Source organism: Bufo bufo, chromosome 3 (genome assembly GCF_905171765.1).
Source record: "Bufo bufo chromosome 3, aBufBuf1.1, whole genome shotgun sequence".
NCBI lineage: Eukaryota > Metazoa > Chordata > Amphibia > Anura > Bufonidae > Bufo > Bufo bufo.
In genome coordinates, this window is record NC_053391.1 from 269,963,924 (window position 1) to 269,983,884 (window position 19,961).

Consider the following 19,961-nt stretch of genomic DNA (forward strand, 5'->3'; position numbering starts at 1 on the left):
CTAACCTGTTACTTGTGCACTTGGCATGTGCTGCAATTGCTGAGAAAAATTATGTTTTAATATATGTAAATGAGCCTGTAGGAGCAACAGGGCATTTCCGTTACTCCTAGAGCCTCTCTGCAAGTACCGCATCCTCTGCACTTTGATTCAGTGGACCAGATATAATAATGTTTTCACTGCCTACCCTGTCAAAGTGCAGAAGGTGCAGCAGTTGCAGAGAGAACAGAGCCTCTGAGTGTAATGGGAACACCCCCATTGCTCCTAGAGGCTCATTTGCATGTATTATAAAATTAATTTTTCTCAACAATGCAGACACATATGAACATGAGACTAACACAGATGCCTTCAGCTGCCAAGCGTATATGAAACAGGTCAGCCAGTTTCATAGGTACAAACCTACAGATAAACTTTAAATTGCACCTCCACCCCTGCCACCTAGCATTACCCATGGATAAATGCATACTCACCTTCTCCCTGTGACTCCGTCTGACTTCTGGGCTCTCCACTGGACTTCCTATCCCTATCTGTCGACTTCTTCACAGATAGGGTCTTGAGCGTCGATGCGGTCAATGACTGGCCTCAGCAGTGATGTGTGCTGTAGCAGCGTGTGACCCAGCAATGCGACATATCACGTCTGAGGTCAGTCATGGGCTGCAGCAGCGCACCAGACCCCATCTGTACAGAAGTTCACAAATAGAGAATTTCAGTGAAGAGAACCCATGTGCCTAAGTGGAGCAGTAGGAGAAGGCTAGTATGGATTTCTCCACAGGTTCTATTGACTTGGATGCAAATTTAAAACAAACAAATCCTGTACAACCCCTTTAAGGAAAGCAAGAGAATAGAGGGAGGGACATTTTTAGGTGTTGGACTTTACTCATAATTCAGCAGATGTAGGACCAAAGTGAATATACAGTGCCTTGCAAAAGTATTCACCCCCTTCGTGTTTTGTTACATTACAGCCTTAAGTTCAATGTTTTGTTAATCTGAATTTTATGTGATGGTTCAGAACACAATAGTCTAAGTTGGTGAAGTGAAATGAGAAAAATATATAAATAAAGATATTGTTTAGAAATGGAAAACAGAAAATTGGCATCTGCTTATCTATTCACTCCCTTTTTTACGAAGCCCATACAAAGCTCTGGTGCAACCAATTACCTTCAGAAGTCACATAATTAGTGAAATGATGTCCACCTGTGTGCAATCTAAGTGTTACATGATCTGTCATTACATATACACACCCCAGAGGCTGCAACACCTATGCAAGAGGCATCACTAACCAAACCCTGCCATGAAGACCAAGGAACTCTCCAAACAAGTAAGGGACAAGGTTGTTGAGAAGTACAAGTCGGGGTTAGGTTATAAAAAAAAATATCCGAATCTTTGATGATCCCCAGGAGCACCATCAAATCTATCATAACCAAATGGAAAGAATATGGCACAACAGTAAACCTGCCAAGAGAAACGGCCGCCCACCAAAACTCACGGAGCGGGCAAGGAGGGCATTAATCAGAGAGGCAGCACAGAGACCTAAGGTAACCCTGGAGGAGCTGCAGAGTTGCACAGCAGAGACTGGAGTATCTGTACATAGGATGACAATAAGCTGTACGCTCCATAAAGTTGGGCTTTATGGCAGAGTGGCCAGAAGAAAGCCATTACTTTCAGCAAAAAACAAAAAAGCACGTTGTGAGTTTGCGGAATAGCATGTGGGAGACTCCCAAAATGTATGTAGGAAGGTGCTCTGGTCTGATGAGACTAAAATTAAACTTTTCGGCCATCAAAGAAAACGCTATGTCTGGCGCAAACCCAACACATCACATAACCCAAAGAACACCATCCCCACAGTGAGACATGGTGGTGGCAGCATCATGCTGGGTGGATGGGACTGGGAAACTGGTCAGAGTTGAGGGAAATATGGATGGTGCTAAATACAGGGATATTCTTGAGCAAAACCTGTACCACTCTGTGCGTGATTTGAGGTTCACCTTCCAGCAGGACAATGACCCCAAACACACTGCTAAAGCAACACTTGAGTGGTTTAAGTGGAGACATGTAAATGTGTTGGAATGGCCTTAGTCAAAGCCCAGATCTCAATCCAATAGAAAATCTGTGGTCAGACTTAAAGATTGCTGTTCACAAGCGAAAACCATCCAACTTGAAGGAGCTCGAACAGTTTTGCAAGGAGGAATGGGCAAAAATCCCAGTGGTAAGATGTGGCAAGCTCATAGAGACTTATCCAAAGCGACTTGGAGCTGTGATTGCAGCAAAAGGTGGCTCTACAGAGTATTGACTTTAGGGGGTGAATAGTTATGCACATTGACACTTTGTTATTTTGTCCTACCTTATTTTTCGCCCTATAAGACGCACTTTCCCCCCCCCCCCCCCTAAATGGGGGGGAAGTTAGTGCGTCTTATGGGGTGAATATAGGTGAAACCTGGGGTAAAAAAAGCATATCCGGCGCTTATATTTTATGTACGGTACCTGCTGCGCTCGCAGCACTCACATGTCCGGCGGGCGGCGGCTCTTGTGTTGGTGCGGGTGGGTGTCCGTTGCTGCGATCGGTATGGAGGGTCTGTTCGTGGTATGGGCCGGCCGGCCTCAGTAAGTGCTGGGTTGTAGGGACCGGCCGGCCCGAAGCGCTGTTATGGAGGAGGAAATGGAGCAGGAAGACGAGGGGCGGAGCTGGCATGTGTGACAGGGAAGTCTGCTCCGCCCCTCGTCTCAGTCGTCACGCTGCGCTCAGAGGATTGTATGACATGTTCATTCTGAGGCTGTGTTTAGCACATTTTCTTCCCCCCACTTCACATTTAAAATGCTGAAAGACAACCCTAAGGAATCCCACGGTTAATAAAGTGCCACCCATAATAATAAAGTGGTGTGCCCTGCCAGAAAGACATCCATAAGGACCCCACTGTTAATAAAGTGCCCACCTCCTAATAAAGTGGGCACTTTATGTGATGTGGGGGGAAGGAAATGTGCATAACACCAATCTTGACAGCCCCCCCCCTCTTAATAAAGTGCCTCCCCTCTTAATAAAGTGCCCCCCCTCTTAATAAAGTGCCCCCCTCTTAATAAAGTGCCCCCCTCTTAATAAAATGCCCCCCCCTCTTAATAAAGTGCTCCCACTCCTAATAAAGTGAGCTCACTCCTAATAAAGTGACCCCCTTATTAAGGCGTCATGCAGACATCCGTGGAGCACTGTCCATGATATCCCAGCCTGCCGTCCTGCTGAGTGCACGAAGCACATGGCGTCAATGGTTGCTATGACGCCATGCCCTTCGTGCACTCAGCAGGACGGGATTTCACGGACCATGCTCCATGGATGTCTGCATGACGCCTTAAAGTGTCATTGGATCCCCCCCTTTCCCAATAAGTACAGTACCGTATGTCAGCAGCATATCCCCCCATAACATTGTGTTAATGGCAGATCCCCCCCCATAACATTGTCATCCACTGATGTTCTTAGCTACAGTACCCCTATAATTGTAGTGCTAACAGTTCTTCCATTACTGTATTCTATTGCAGAAAATTACCGTAGTCTCCTGCTGCATACTGTACATTTCTGAGCGATGTCAAAATAGAAAAGGCTTTCTTATAAAATTCCTTTTAAACTAGAGGTGATAAAGTACGCCAAAGAGCATGGAAACAGGGCAGCGGACAGACATTTTGAGCCGCCTCCAACTGAAAAGATGATTCGTGCATGGAGGAAACAAGAGGATCGGTTGGAGAAAGCAGAGAAATGTAAACACACTTTTCGTGGGTGTGCTGCCAAGTGGCCACAGCTAGACGTGGACATGAAAGAGTGGATCACATGTCACAGGAACAACGGCTTCTCAGTATCCACAAAAATGATCATCTATGAAGCCAAACGTCTTGCTGCAGAGAAAGGCATTGACGACTTCACTGGATCGGCATCATGGTGCTACAGATTCATGAGAAGATGTGGCCTTGCTATGCGCACCAAAACAAGAATTGCCTAAAAAATGCCCAAAGAATAAAGTCCAAGATTCTTTCTTTTCAATTTTTTTTGCTGGATTCAAGAAAGAAACATGGCTATGAAATAGGCCAGATTGGGAACATGGATGAAGTTCCGTTAACCTTCGATGTTCCATCGAATAGGACAGTCGATGTGAGATGCGCAAAAACCGTAATTGTGAAGACCTCTGGACACGAGAAAACGCATTACACGGTTCTCTTGTCCTGCTGCGCAGTTGGCACCAAACTGCCACCAATGCTGATTTTTAAAAGGAAGACCATGCCAAAAGAGGTGATCCCATGAGGAGTGATTTGTCCATGTTCACGACAAAGGGTGGATGGACGAATATGGCATGAAAGTATAGCTCGAAAAGGTGTGGTCCAAACGCACTGGAGGACTTCTGAAGACACCTGCCCTACTAGTGCTTGACCAGTTTTAGGGCACATATCACCGAATCCACAAAAACAACATTTAAGGAAGTGAACACCCATCTAGCGGTAATTCCTGGGGGGCTTACCAGCCAGCTACAACATCTGGACGTTTCCATTAATAAGCCATTTAAAGTGTTCATGAGGGAGGAATGGAACAAATGGATGGCAGCTGGGAACCATGACCTGACTCCCACTGGACGGATGAAGAGGCCCACCATCACCCAAGTCTGTGAGTGGGTGAAAACATCATGGCAGGCAGTCAACGATGAAATCGTCGTCAGATGCTTTAAAAAGTGTGGCATTAGCAATGCCTTGGATGGCACTGAGGACAATATGCTGTACGACGAATCTGAAGGCAGCGATACTAGTGATACTGAGCCACAGAGTGCGATTAACCTGGACAGTAGTGATGAGGAGTTTTTGGGGTTCCCTGATGAATAGAGGTGTACTGTACCTGGACATTTAAGTCAATAATGATGGTTATTAATGCTGCTGGTTACTACCGTTAATGTTTACATTTTTAAAATATTGGTCTGTTATTTTATTAAAAGTTTTGACACACCTTTTGTCCCCAAAAAATTTTTCCCCTATTTTCACCCTCTATAACCAGGTGTGTCTTATGGGCAGGTGCGTCTTATAGGGCGAAAAATACGGTATTTTTTATTAGCTTCACAATAAATAAATATACACTGCTCAAAAAAATAAAGGGAACACTTAAACAACACAATGTAACTCCAAGTCAATCACACTTCTGTGAAATCAAACTGTCCACTTAGGAAGCAACACTGAGTGACAATCAATTTCACATGCTGTTGTGCAAATGGGATAGACGACAGGTGGAAGTTATAGGCAATTAGCAAGACACCCCCAATAAAGGAGTGGTTCTGCAAGTGGTGACAACAGACCACTTCTCAGTTCCTATGCTTCCTGGCTGATGTTTTGGTCACTTTTGAATGCTGGCGGTGCTTTCACTCTAGTGGTAGCATGAGATGGAGTCTACAACCCACACAAGTGGCTCAGGTAGTGCAGCTTATCCAGGATGGCACATCAATGCGAGCTGTGGCAAGAAGGTTTGCTGTGTCTGTCAGCGTAGTGTCCAGAGCATGGAGGCGCTACCAGGAGACAGGCCAGTACATCAGGAGACGTGGAGGAGGCCGTAGGAGGGCAACAACCCAGCAGCAGGACCGCTACCTCCGCCTTTGTGCAAGGAGGAACAGGAGGAGCACTGCCAGAGCCCTGCAAAATGACCTCCAGCAGGCCACAAATGTGCATGTGTCTGCTCAAACGGTCAGAAACAGACTCCATGAGGGTGATATGAGGGCCCGACGTCCACAGGTGGAGGTTGTGCTTACAGCCCAACACCGTGCAGGACGTTTGGCATTTGCCAGAGAACACCAAGATTGGCAAATTCGCCACTGGCGCCCTGTGCTCTTCACAGATGAAAGCAGGTTCACACTGAGCACATGTGACAGACGTGACAGAGTCTGGAGACGCCGTGGAGAAAGTTCTGCTGCCTGGAACATCCTCCAGCATGACCGGTTTGGCATTGGGTCAGTAATGGTGTGGGGTGGCATTTCTTTGGAAGGCCGCACAGCCCTCCATGTGCTCGCCAGAGGTAGCCTGACTGCCATTAGGTACCGAGATGAGATCCTCAGACCCCTTGTGAGACCATATGCTGGTGCGGTTGGCCCTGGGTTCCTCCTAATGCAAGACAATGCTAGACCTCATGTGGCTGGAGTGTGTCAGCAGTTCCTGCAAGACAAAGGCATTGATGCTATGGACTGGCCCGCCCGTTCCCCAGACCTGAATCCAATTGAGCACATCTGGGACATCATGTCTCGCTCTATCCACCAACGTCACGTTGCACCACAGACTATCCAGGAGTTGGCAGATGCTTTAGTCCAGGTCTGGGAGGAGATCCTTCAGGAAACCGTCCGCCACCTCATCAGGAGCATGCACAGGCGTTGTAGGGAGGTCATACAGGCACATGGAGGCCACACACACTACTGAGCCTCATTTTGACTTGTTTTAAGGACATTACATCAAAGTTGGATCAGCCTGTAGTGTTTTTCCACTTTAATTTTGAGTGTGACTCCAAATCCAGACCTCCATGGGTTGAAAAGTTTGATTTTCATTTTTTAATTTTTGTGTGATTTTGTTGTCAGCACATTCAACTATGTAAAGAACAAAGTATTTCAGAAGAATATTTAATTAACTCAGATCTAGGATGTGTTATTTTTGTGTTCCCTTTATTTTTTTGAGCAGTGTATTTAAAAAAAAGACCAAACATTTTTAAAGTTGTGGGCATGTTGTGTAAATTAAATGATGCAAATCCTCAAACAATCCATGTTAATTCCAGGTTGTGAGGCACCAAAATACGAAAAAAGTCAAGGGAGGTGAATACTTTTGCAAGGCACTGTATGATATACATTATATTCAATCATCTCATTCAGCTCATTACAGGGCTGTAATTTGTTTATCCAGAAAGATTCCCTGGGTTTCGTATTTGTGACTCTGTTAGTGTCTAGTTTTGGGACCTGTTTGATTGGATTGACTGTAATAAATATATTAGGAGCATTTGTTATGTCTTTCTAATACATTTCTTTCATGTATTAATTGTTTGATCTGTGTTCACATTGGCTCAAAATGTTTTAGTACTGCCAATGTATTGGAACCTATGTTGGCGTACATTGAAGAATATGTTAGCACCAAGTATAGTAAACTCATTCCTGACATCCACCGTACATCAGTGGTACAAACATTGGGCAGGCAGGCATAGGTGCGGGCCTGGCTGTGACTGGCAGCAAAGCTCTTGTTTTAGCTTCCTGGATCTGGGATGACACTGATCCTGGCCACTTAAAGGAGTTATCCAATAGTACAAATACCCCCCACAATGCCCGGGCCCCTCCTATAGACAATACCTACCTGGTTCCTGCTGGATCCCTGCACGGCCATCGCTGTATCTCCCCATTGCGGATCAAAACATCTAGCAACTGGGAGAGCAGTCAATAGCAGGCCGCAATGTTGACTGGGTAAGTATCCTCTATAGGAAGGGTTCGGGCATTGTGGGGGGTATTTGTACTACTGGATAACCCGTTTAACCCCTTAGGCACAGTGTTTAATACTGGAAGTACTAACTTTTGTTGCCATTTGGTTTACACATTAATGGCTGTTTGTTGAGGCTGGTGAGGGGTGTACTCACTTTTGTGAGATACTGTATATGTGCAATTTCCATTTATCCAAGTCTTAAAGAACTGTCAGCATGATCTACCCTATTAAACCAGGCATACTGCTTGCTAGTGTTGATCCATCTGATCAAATTGTTACAATTGTCACTTAAAGGGGTATTCCGGTAAAGTAACTTAATTTTTGTAGAACTGCATTAAGACTGCAAGCTGTGACCCAACCAGATCCCATACCTATATTTATAACCAGAGTTTCAATTTACCTTGCAATCCCTTTGTCTAGCTCCTGTGTGAGCCTGCAACACACCCAGATTATCATGGCGGCAGCGCCTGATCTTCCCTCACAAAACTTAAAATCCCCACAATCCCTTGCTTTCCTGCTGTGAGTTTGTGCTTGTTCATGAGTGTTGATGTTTACTGATTGGCTGCCTGATATCACAGTGCAGTCATGCCCCCTCTACTCAGTAATCACCAGCACACTGACACTCCCTTTTGTTTCCCGAGACATTTACCTAGAGAATTGATAGCAACACACTGAGCATGCTCGACCTGACAAAGGCTCAGAACTACAGGTCGATGCCATGGTAATTTATGAGGAAACACAGTGGGTAGCAGAGGAGAAAATCTTTTATAACTACTGAATGGTAAATATGTAAAATTTACATTATATTAGGTAATTATTGATGATGAATTAGTCTAAATCATAAGTTATATTTATGGTTACCGGAATACCCCTTTTAAATAAGAAATTCTGTTTCCGACATATATTTCTTCAGGGCACCAAGAGAGGCATTCCCTAGCTCCTTAGTAGCTCCTCCACTATCTCCACTTAGCCATGTCCTCTTTCCAGTATTGAACACTGTATCTAAGGGGTTATCCAATAGTACAAATACCCCCCACAATGCCCGGGTCCCTCCTATAGACGATACTTACCCAGTCACAGTCGCAGCCTGCTATTGGCTCCCCCCCCCCCCCCCCTTTCGTTGCCAGATGTTTTGATTCACGTGACGGGGAGATGCAGCCAGTAGACGTGCAGGGATCCGGAGAGACGCGGGTGCCAGAAACTGGGTAAGTATCAAAGTGCCGTATCTTCAGGGTTGTCCCATTAAAAGATATAAGAAAATATTTACAAAAATGTCAGGAGTCTAGCCATATGAAGGCTTATTTTCTGTGTGGGAAAAGTTAATTTATTTTTTTAATGATGCCATTTAATTTACTGTATCTTGTACTGGAAAAACAGGCAAAAAAATTCTCTGTGGGGTAAAATTAGGAAAGAAAACTCATTTTCATCAAGGTATTTGGGTTTGTTATTACAGCATTCACTATGCACTAAAAATTACGTAACAACGTATGTCATTTTTCTATTATATTTTACTACTTTTAGAACATAAAAGCATTTGAAAAAAATTCTAATTTTCTTTGAATATTCTGAGAACCCAAAACCTTTTTTTAATATTTCCCTTCAAACAGCTGATTCTTGGAGTTGGACTCTCGCTGATCTGATATTAATGATCTATGATGAGGATAGGTAATCAATATTATACCACTGCACAACCCCTTTAAAGGCTTTGTCCAGGTTCTATGTATTAATAAGCCATACCCTGGCTAGGTCATAGTCAGTCATCTAGCACCCCACCTCTCAAAAGCTGCCAGACAGTTCTGTCCACTGTGTGCTGACCGTGCCAGCTTACTGCAACATTATGGCTACGTGTATGTTTGTGACATGTTAATATTCATGTATATTTTATTTTATGTATTTCAGTGTTCGTGGTTTTGGGAACATGTATTGCAGTACAGCTTGGTACACACCCAGACTGGATGTTCTTCTGCTGCTTTGCAGGCATGTTCATGTTCTACTGTGCCCATTGGCAAACATATGTGTCTGGAATGCTGCGGTTTGGAATGTAAGTTACTTAACTGTCGTTAAATTAAATCATTAAATGAATTTGTAGATATTTATTGTAAAAGATCTTTTAATTTAACACAGCTTATACCTGAGCAAATTTATATGAAATCTCTTTCATGGTAGAATCTTACACAGGTTTTACCATTTCCTCCATTCATGGCTGAAATCAGAATACCTGACCTATATACAGTGGCCAGGTTTTTGGAACACAGCGAGCCGCACTATTTATTTAAATGGGAAGGGGAATTCCAGTTAGATAACGTTATCTCCTATCCACATACTGGGACCAAGTCCTTTATCCACATTGCTTCATTCAAGTCATGTTACTAAAGTCTGGAAGTTGTGTATCCCCATTCAAAATATTTTAGATCCCAGAAAAAATGTTAATTATAACACTTGCTTCAGCACCTTGCCCTCACATGCTGAGCCATACGCTCTGGGGTCCCTACACCTACAGCCCTTTTATATACCATACTAAGGCTGATACTTTACATTTTAAATGATCAATTCCTGGGATGCCCCCTGATGATTTTGGGTTCACCACCCATTGGAATACTTCAGGACATAGTTTGACTCGCAGGCTTATACATCTCTGTGGAGAATCCTGTACATAGCCGGCACCAGCTGCACCAGGGTGTATGTAGAGAGCTTTTTAGCTAAATATTAGGGAGGGCTCAGAGAGGTCGCTCTTATCAGGGCAGGTGCTCCACTACCTGGGCATACAGAAAAGATTACGGTAGGCCAAATAGGGGCACATCAGGGTAAGCATACTGGCTCTGTGTGAATCCCTCTGACAATCCATCTGCTCTTGTCCTTATACACTCTACAGTTGCAGTAAGACCATTCCATTTATTAAGTGAACTGGAGCAGCTTTTTGCACTTTTATGAATGTTTGTGTTTTTGTATAATATCTTTTTAAACGGATTATGAAAAGTTAAGTATTAAGCTATTCTAGATATCAATTGAGGAAAACTTCTCTTTGTTGTACTGCTATAAATTATGAAAAGACAAACTCAAATTCCTCCTGACCATGAACTACAACCTACCTAAAATGTTCAGAGCACATATCTGTAGAACACTTCTCTTTCTCACACTCCCCCCCCCCCCCCCCCCCCCCAAAAAAAAAGTCTGTAATGCTACAGAACAGTACGATAATGAGTGCCTGCAGGCATGTGAAGTATGGTGGAGGTTCCTTGCACGTTTGCGGCTGCATTTCAGCAAATGGAGTGACGGATTTGGTCAGGATTAATGATGTGCTCAATGCTGAGAAATACGAGCAGATACTTATCCATCATACAATATCATCGGGGAGGCTCCAAATTTATTCTGCAGCAGAACAATGGTCACAACCATACAGCCAATGTCATTAACCCCTTAGTGAGCACCCATACGCCTTTTTACGGAGGTCACTTAGGGTCTTTAAGCTGGGTCACCACCTTTTTTAGAGTGGACCAGTCAACACGCTGTATAGGTCTCCCATGCAGTGAAGAGCTGAGGCTTGGCTCTCCTGCTCTAAAGGCTCAGATAGGCCTTAATGACCAAGCGATTTTAAGATTTATCTTCAGTGTAAAGAAGAACAGGGAGTCCTGGAAGTGAAGTTATGCCTCCCACAAAGCCCTGAACTCGCCATCATCTCTGGGGTTACATGAAAAGATATAACAGTGCTCCAGACAAAAAAAATGACCAGGAGCCATTGGCTCCTAAACTAAAAAATTTAGGAGCCAAATTACATTTCTTTTAGTCGCCAAATTTAAAATGCATATAATAAAAAAAAAAGGACTTTGAGAAGATGAGACGCAGGTCACAGTAGTGGGCCAGCACTACATATAGGAGAAAACAGCACCACATACCTCTCGCATCCAGGGACATCTTCTGGGGGACAAGGTGACTAAAAATGGCGAATTACGTGGTTTAGAGTTACGGCCTTCACCGAGCGGAAATATTTTTTTATATTTTAATAGCTCACACTTTTTGGGACGTGGCGATATGTAATGTGTTTATTCTTTATTGTTTGTAAAAAAAATTATGTAAAACTGGGAAGGGGGCCATTTAAACTTTTAGTATTTTGGTGTTTTTTTTAAGCTTTTTATTTAATAACCATTTCTTCCCTTAGGGACTAGAACCTGGATCTTTTCATCTCTTGTGCTATTCACCCTGATAGAGCTCTATCAGGGTGAATAGGATCTCACACATCTCCCTGCTGCCCTGGGCTTTGTGCACACAGCAGCAGGGAGCTGAACATGGCAGCCATGGTAACGATCTGAGCCCCAGCAGTGTAATCTGCCACTGCCACCACTGGAGGGGATGGGACCCTGTGGCCACCATATAACAATGGGGGGGGGGACTTGTGGCAAGTGATAATGGGGGGGGGGGACGAGGCTTTGCGGGGGGCGCACTGCACCACCAATGAATGTAATTAAAGAGGACCTTTCGTAGGTCCAAAGAATATGAACTTAGTAGCAGGCTGCATAGAGCGGCGCCCAGGGATCTAAGTGCACTTACTATTATTCCTGGGCGCCGCTCCGTTCACCCGCTGTGGCCCCCGGTATTTTTAACATTCAGAGCAAGGAGGTGGAGACGCCAGTGTCTCTCCTTCTCCCTGACAGCAGCACTGTCCAATCACAGCACAGAGCTCAGAGCCAGGGAGAAAAAAATAACTCCTGAGCTCTGATTGGACAGCGCTGCTGTCAGGGAGAAGGAAAGACACTGGCGTCTCCTCCTCCTTGCTCTGAATGTTGAAAATACGGGGGACCACAGCGGGCGAACGGAGCGGCGCCCAGGAATAATAGTAAGTGCACTTAGATCCCTGGGCGCCGCTCTATGCAGCCTGCTACTAAGTTCATATTCTTTGGACCCATGAAAGGTCCTCTTTAACTCCTTTATACAATTGTCTGCAGCGGTATCACAGACCCGGCACCCGGCCTCAATAACAGGGCATGTGATCTGTGGCAATTAACCCCTCAGATGTGGCACCTGAGGGGTTAATTGTCGCGTATCGCATGCCCTGTTATTGAGGCCGGGTCTGTGATACCGCTGCCTATACTTATGTTTTACATTCATTGGTGGCGCAGTGGCGACAGCTCCTCCCCTCCTCCTCCCTGCTATATCCCCATTGGTGGTAGTGGCGGCCACGTCACAGTGGAGAGGGAGGGACTCCTTCCTTCTCCACTGTGCTACTGAAGAGAACTTAGGCTGCACAGGAGCGCGGCGGTACAGTCGCAAATGGCGACAAGACTAAAAAGTCTTGTCGCCATCTGCAAATTTTAAGTCCCATTGGCGACCATTTTGGTCGCCATCTGGAGCCCTGTATAAGGATTTTTGCAAGCCTACATCCACATATCATGTGGTTAGTTCTAGAACAACCTCCCTTCTGAGTTTCTTCAAAAACTATGTAAGTGTACCTAGAAGAATTGATGCTGTTTTGAAGGCAAAGGGTGGTCTCACCAAACATTGATTTAGATTTTTCTTTTGTTCATTTACCTTACACTTTGTTAATTGATAGAAAATAAATTATTAATACTTCTGTTTTAGAAGCATTCTTACTTTGTAGCATTTTTCCACGCCTGCCTAAAACTTTTTCACAGTTTAGTATATGTATTATTACTAATTACACACTAAAGGCAGATTTACACTGGCGTAGGAGCAGCCAATTGTCAGGAAGCGTTCCTTCCTGACAGTCAGCTGCTTATTCAGTGAAGGAGACCGCTGCATTTACATGCAGTGATCTCCTTCACAGTATGAGGACGAAGGATTGCCATTGCAATCACTCGTCCGCATAGAGCTGCATTGTTTCTGGGCAGCAGATCGCTAGTTAGACAGCACGATCTGCTGCCCGGAAACGATAATTGATGTGCCTGCACGAACAACGGGTTACGTGATGAACAAGACTTTTCGCTTGTTTACCTGGTGATCGGCGGCACATTTATGCCTCATTCACACGTCAGTGTTTTGGTCAGTGATTTCCATCAGTGATTGTGAGCCAAAACCAGGATTGGAGCCTCCACAGACATAAGGTATAAGGGAAAGATCTGCACCTGTTCTGTGTTTAGAGCCGCACCTGGTTTTGGCTCATAATCACTGATGGAAATCACTGACCGAACACTGACGTGTGAATGAGGCATTAGATGGGCAGATTTTGTCGGGCAGAAACGTTTGTTCCCGATAATCTACCAGACAGTTGGGCCATGTTAATCCATCTTTTTTTTTACACCCAGAAAATATAGTTACCAAGCCAATTTAGGCTACTTTCACGCCTGCGTTCGGTGCGGATCCGTCTTGTATCTGCACAGACTGATCCGCACCAATAATGCAAACACTTGTATCCGTTCAGAACGGATCCGTTTGCGTTATTCTTTCAAAATGGATCCATCCTGACTTACATTGAAAGTCATGGGGGACGGATCCGTTTTCAATTGCACCCTATTGTGTCAGTGAAAACGAATCCGTCCCCATTGACTTTGATTGGCTGTGCATCGTCAGGCAGACATCAAAACACTGCAAGTAGCGTTTTGGTGTCCGCCTCCAGAGCGTAATGGAGGCAGAACGGACCCAAACTGATGCATTCTGAACGGATCCTTATCCATTCAGAATGCATTGGTGCTGAATTGATCTGTTTTGGGCCACTTTTGAGAGCCCTGAAACGGATCTCACAAGCGGACCCAGAAACGCCAGTGTGAAAGTAGCCTTACGTAAACTACATATACATAAATGGCCCCTCCTCCACCTATGAATCTAACTTTCTCTTTAACTTTACAGAAGAAAGGTTTAAGGGACAAGGCAAGGGTTAACTGTAGAGTTGCTGTATTGAATACAGCAGAATAAGAAATTATTAGCTGGCTAGTAGAAGAATGATTACAGCAGTCTGTTGGCAAATTAAGGACTTGTAGCTGAAAGGTTGAACTACTGCAGCTGTATGGCAAGGGCTTTTTATCTGCTTACTGTGACAGTAAGGCTCCATTCACACGTCCGCAAAATGGGTCCGCATCCTTTCCGCAATTTTGCGGAATGGGTGCGGACCCATTCATTCTCTATGGGACGGAATGGATGCGGACAGCACACAGTGTGCTGTCTGCAGCCGCAATTGCGGAGCGCGGCCCCGATTTTGGGTCCGCAGCTCCGCAAAAAGATAGAGCATGTCCTATTCTTGTCTGCAGCTTGTGGACAAGTATAGGCATTTCTATGGGGGTGCCGAGCTGGTGTGTTGCGGACCCGCAATTTGCGGGTCCGCAACACACCACGGACGTGTGAATGCAGCCTAAGGGGTTAATATAGCGAGATCAGATTGAGGGATGTGTGGGAGGAAGGCAGGGGTTAAACAGAAGAAAATATGAGGGAGAAATTTTTTTATTTAACCCCTGCCTTTTCAGCATAGGGGAAGGTCCCATAATCTACTAGTCAAGTCTAGTGGGCAGGTACTATCAATAGATGCTCCTTCTACAAGAGGATTCTCATTGCAGAGACTCCAAAGCACTGTGGATACTTCAGGTGGTGGCTGGGAACTGCTGATCTCAGGAGCGCATGAACCCTGAGCTTTTTAAACCCAGCACTGTACACTCCTGAGTCATTCACTCCCTAAGTGCACTTGCAACACCTGTACGTGACTCCTGGGGGCTAGTTCAGTGATCGGAATACAAATATTGCACTTTCCTGTATTAATAATAATAATAATAATAATAATATTATTATTTATTATTAAAGCGCCATTCATTCCATAGCGCTGTACATATGAGAAGAGGTATACATACATACATACAATTGCACTAATCATAAACAAGACGAGTTGCAAACTGGTACAGAAGGAGAGAGGGCCCTGCCCGTGAGGGCTTACAATCTACATGGTATGGGAGAAGGACACAGTAGGTGCGGGTGAAGTTGGTTGTGGCGGTATAGAGGCAGCAGGGTCACTGGTTGTAGGCTTGTCTGAAGAGGTGGGTTTTCAGGTTTCTTTTGAAGGATTCCACTGTAGGTGAGAGTCTGATATGTTGGGGTAGCGAGTTCCAGAGTATGGGGGATGCACGGGAGAAATCTTGGAGTCGATTGTGGAAAGAGGCGATCAGAGGAGAGAAGGATGTCTTGTGAGAATCGGAGAGGGCGTGTGGGGGTGTATCGGGAAAGTAGCTCAGAGAAGTAGGGAGGGGACAGGTTATGGACCGAGCAGTTGTGTTAGAGGGTCTGTGGGGACTGTGTAGTGAAGCCTACTCTGATGTTGACTATCTTTTGTTTGAAATATTTGGCAAAGTCCTCAGCTGAGAAGAGAGGAGAGGGTGGGGGCGCTGGGGGATGGAGAAGAGAGTTAAAAGCGCTAAAAAGTTGTTTAGGGCTGTGGGCCAGGGAAGATATGAGAGATGAGAAGTAGGCCTGTTTTGCCTCAGCGAGTGAGGATTTGAATATGAGGAGGGATTGCTTGTATGCGGCGAAATGATCTTTAGAATGGGATTTCTTCCATCGCCGCTTAGCAGCCCTGGACGCTTGTCTGAGTTTTTTGGTCAGGTTGGTGTGCCAGGGTTGTCTATAAATTTTTCGGGTTTTGTTGTGTGTGAGGGGGGCTACAGTGTCTAGAGCTGTACTTAATGTGGTGTTATATAGGGTGGTAGCAGCATCTGGGTTTTGGAGGGAACAGATGGTAGGCCGAAGGAGGAAGAGAGTGATAGTAGTTTAGAGGCGGCCGAGTGGCAGGTGTCAATAGGGATGTTGAAGTCACCCATGATGATAGTGGGGATGTCGGCAGAAAGAAAGTGTATAGATGACTATAATGAAATAACTTACAATGCATTTAGAAAGTCTTCAAACTCACATTTTATGTTGTAATCTTGTGCTGAAAAAAAAAAAAATATATATATATATATATATATATATATATATATATATATATATATTGTATGAGCAGCACAGCGGTCCAATAAGTGCGGTGTGCCAGTGGCTGAAGAGGCGATCCACCAACCAAAAAGACAAAATGGGAAAATTCCACGGCACTTCCAAAGTAAGTAAATAAATTAAAAAGAATGTTCTTTAATCTCCAGACAGCCACGTTTCAGTCCTCTTACTGTGACTTGTCACTGCTTGAGAAAAGTCCCAGTAAGAGGACTGAAACGTCACTGTCTGGTGATTAAAGAACATGCTTTTTAATTTACTTTGGGACTGCCGTGGAATTTTTCCTTTTTGTTTTATATGTATACATATATGAGGGACCACTGTATACATATAAAACAAAAAGGAAAAATTCCACGGCACTCCCAAAGTAAATTAAAAAGCATGTTCTTTAATCACCAGACAGCGACGTTTCAGTCTTCTTACTGGGACTTTTCGCAAGCAGTGACAAGTCCCAGTAAGGGGACTGAAATGTGGCTGTCTGGAGATTAACCACTTCAGCCCCCCTAGCTTAAACACCCTTAATGACCAGTCCACTTTTTACACTTCTGCACTACACTAATTTCACAGTTTATTGCTCGGTCATGCAACTTACCACCCAAATGAATTTTACCTCCTTTTCTTCTCACTAATAGAGCTTTCATTTGGTGGTATTTCATTGCTGCTGACATTTTAACTTTTTTTGTTATTAATCGAAATTTAACGAAATTTTCACTTTCAGTTGTAAATTTTTTTTTAAAAAAACGACATCTATATATAAATTTTTCTCTAAATTTATTGTTCTACATGTCTTTGAAAAAAAAAAAATGGTTTGGGTAAAAGTTATAGCGTTTACAAACTATGGTACAAAAATGTGAATTTCCTCTTTTTGAAGCAGCTCTGATTTTCTGAGCACCTGTCAGGTTTCCTGAGGTTCTACAATGCCCAGACAGTAGAAACACCCCACAAATGACCCCATTTCGGAAAGTAGACACCCTAAGGTATTCACTGATGGGCATAGTGAGTTCATAAAACTTTTTATTTTTTGTCACAAGTTAGCGGAAAATTATGATTTTTTTTTTTCTCTTACAAAGTCTCATATTCCACTAACTTGTGACAAAAAATAAAAACTTCCATGAACTCACTATGCCCATCACGAAATACCTTGGGGTGTCTTCTTTCCAAAATGGGGTCACTTGTGGGGTAGTTATACTGCCCTGGCATTTTAGGGGCCCTAATGTGTGGGAAGTAGTTTGAAATCAAAATGTGTAAAAAAAAAATGCCCTGTGAAATCCTAAAGGTGCTCTTTGGAATGTGGGCCCCTTTGCCCACCTAGGCTGCAAAAAAGTGTCACACATCTGGTATCGCCGTACTCAGGAGAAGTTGGGGAATGTGTTTTGCGGTGTCATTTTACATATACCCATGCTGGGGGAGATAAATATCTCGGTCAAATGGAAACTTTGTATAAAAAAAATGGGAAAAGTTGTCTTTTGCGGAGATATTTCTCTCACCCAGCATGGGTATATGTAAAAAGACAACCCAAAACACATTCCCCAACTTCTCCTGAGTACAGCGATACCAGATGTGTGACACTTTTTTGCAGCCTAGGTGGGCAAATGGGCCCACATTCCAAAGCACCTTTCGGATTTCACAGGGCATTTTTTACACATTTTGATTTCAAACTACTTCTCACACATTAGGGCCCCTAAAATGCCAGGGCAGTATAACTACCCCACAAGTGACCCCATTTTGGAAAGAAGACACCCCAAGGTATTTCGTGATGGGCATAGTGAGTACATGAAAGTTTTTATTTTTTGTCACAAGTTAGTGGAATATGAGACTTTGTAAGGAAAAAAATAATAATAATAATTTTCCGCTAACTTGTGACAAAAAAAAAAAAATTCGAGGAACTCGCCATGCCCCTCACGGAATACCTTGGGGTGTCTTCTTTCCAAAAAGGGGTCACTTGTGGGGTAGTTATACTGCCCTGGCATTTTAGGGGACTTAAAGCGTGAGAAGTAGTTTGGAATCCAAATACATAAAAAATGCCCTGTGAAATCCGAAAGGTGCTCTTTGGAATGTGGGCCCCTTTGCCCACCTAGGCTGCAAAAAAGTGTCACACATCTGGTATCGCCGTACTCCGAAGAAGTAGGGCAATGTGTTTTGGGGTGTCTTTTTACATATACCCATGCTGGGTGAGAGAAATATCTCGGCAAAATACATCTTTTCCCATTTTTTTTATACAAAGTTGGCATTTGATCAAATATTTATCTCACCCAGCATGGGTATATGTAAAATGACACCCCAAAACACATTCCCCAACTTCACCTGAGTACGGCGATACCACATGTGTGACACTTTTTTGCAGCCTAGATGCGCAAAGGGGCCCAAATTCCTTTTAGGCGGGCATTTTTAGACATTTGGATCCCAGACTTCTTCTCACGCTTTAGGGCCCCTAAAATGCAAGGGTAGTATAAATACCCCACATGTGACCCCATTTTGGAAAGAAGACACCCCAAGGTATTCAATGAGGGGCATGGCGAGTTCATAGAATTTTTCTCACAAAGTCTCCCTTTCCGCTAACTTGGGACAAAAAGTTCAATCTTTCATGGACTCAATATGCCCCTCAGCGAATACCTTGGGGTGTCTTCTTTCCGAAATGGGGTCACATGTGGGGTATTTATACTGCCCTGGCATTTTAGGGGCCCTAAAGCGTGAGAAGAAGTCTGGAATATAAATGTCTAAAAAATTTTACACATTTGGATTCCGTGAGGGGTATGGTGAGTTCATGTGAGATTTTATTTTTTGTCACAAGTTAGTGGAATATGAGACTTTGCAAGGGAAAAAAAAATAAAAAATCTATTTCTGCTAACTTGTGCCAAAAAAATGTCTGAATGGAGCCTTACGGGGGGGGGGGGTGATCAATGACAGGGCGGTGATCACCCCATATAGACTCCCTGATCACCCCCTGTCATTGATCACCCCCCCTGTCATTGATCACCCCCCTGTAAGGCTCCATTCAGACGTCCGTATGTGTTTTGCGGATCCGATCCATGGATCAGCAGATCCGCAAAACACATACGGACCTCTGAATGGAGCCTTACAGGGGGGTGATCAATGACAGGGGGGTGATCAATGACAGGGGGGTGATCAGGGAGTCTATATGGGGTGATCACCCCCCTTTCATTGATCACCCCCCTGTAAGGCTCCATTCAGACGTCCGTATGTGTTTTGCGGATCCGATCCATGTATCAGTGGATCCGCAAAACACATACGGACCTCTGAATGGAGCCAGCCTTACAAGGGGGTGATCAATGACAGGGGGGTGATCAGGGAGACTATATGGGGTGATCACCCCCCTGTATGGCTCCATTCAGACGTCCGTATGTGTTTTGCGGATCCGATCCGTGATCAATGACACGGGGGTGATCAGGGAGTCTATATGGGGTGATCAGGGGTTAATAAGTGACAGGGGAGGGTGTAGTGTAGTTTTGTGCTACCTATTACAGAGCTGCCTGTGTCCTCTGGTGGTCGATCCAAGCAAAAGGGACCACCAGAGGACCAGGTAGCAGGTATATTAGACGCTGTTATCTAAACAGCGTCTAATATACCTGTTAGGG

At 44.3% G+C, this 19,961-nt stretch overlaps 1 protein-coding gene across 1 annotated transcript in view; it reads left to right on the forward strand.

Moving 5' to 3' along the window:
* CEPT1 (choline/ethanolamine phosphotransferase 1) overlaps window positions 1-19,961 on the forward strand; it is a 326,348-nt gene that overhangs the window by 193,627 nt on the left and 112,760 nt on the right. The window contains exon 4 of the mRNA XM_040424136.1: window positions 9,352-9,493. Within this exon, the coding sequence (XP_040280070.1) occupies window positions 9,352-9,493 (142 nt within the window). The remainder of the gene's footprint in view (window positions 1-9,351; window positions 9,494-19,961) is intronic.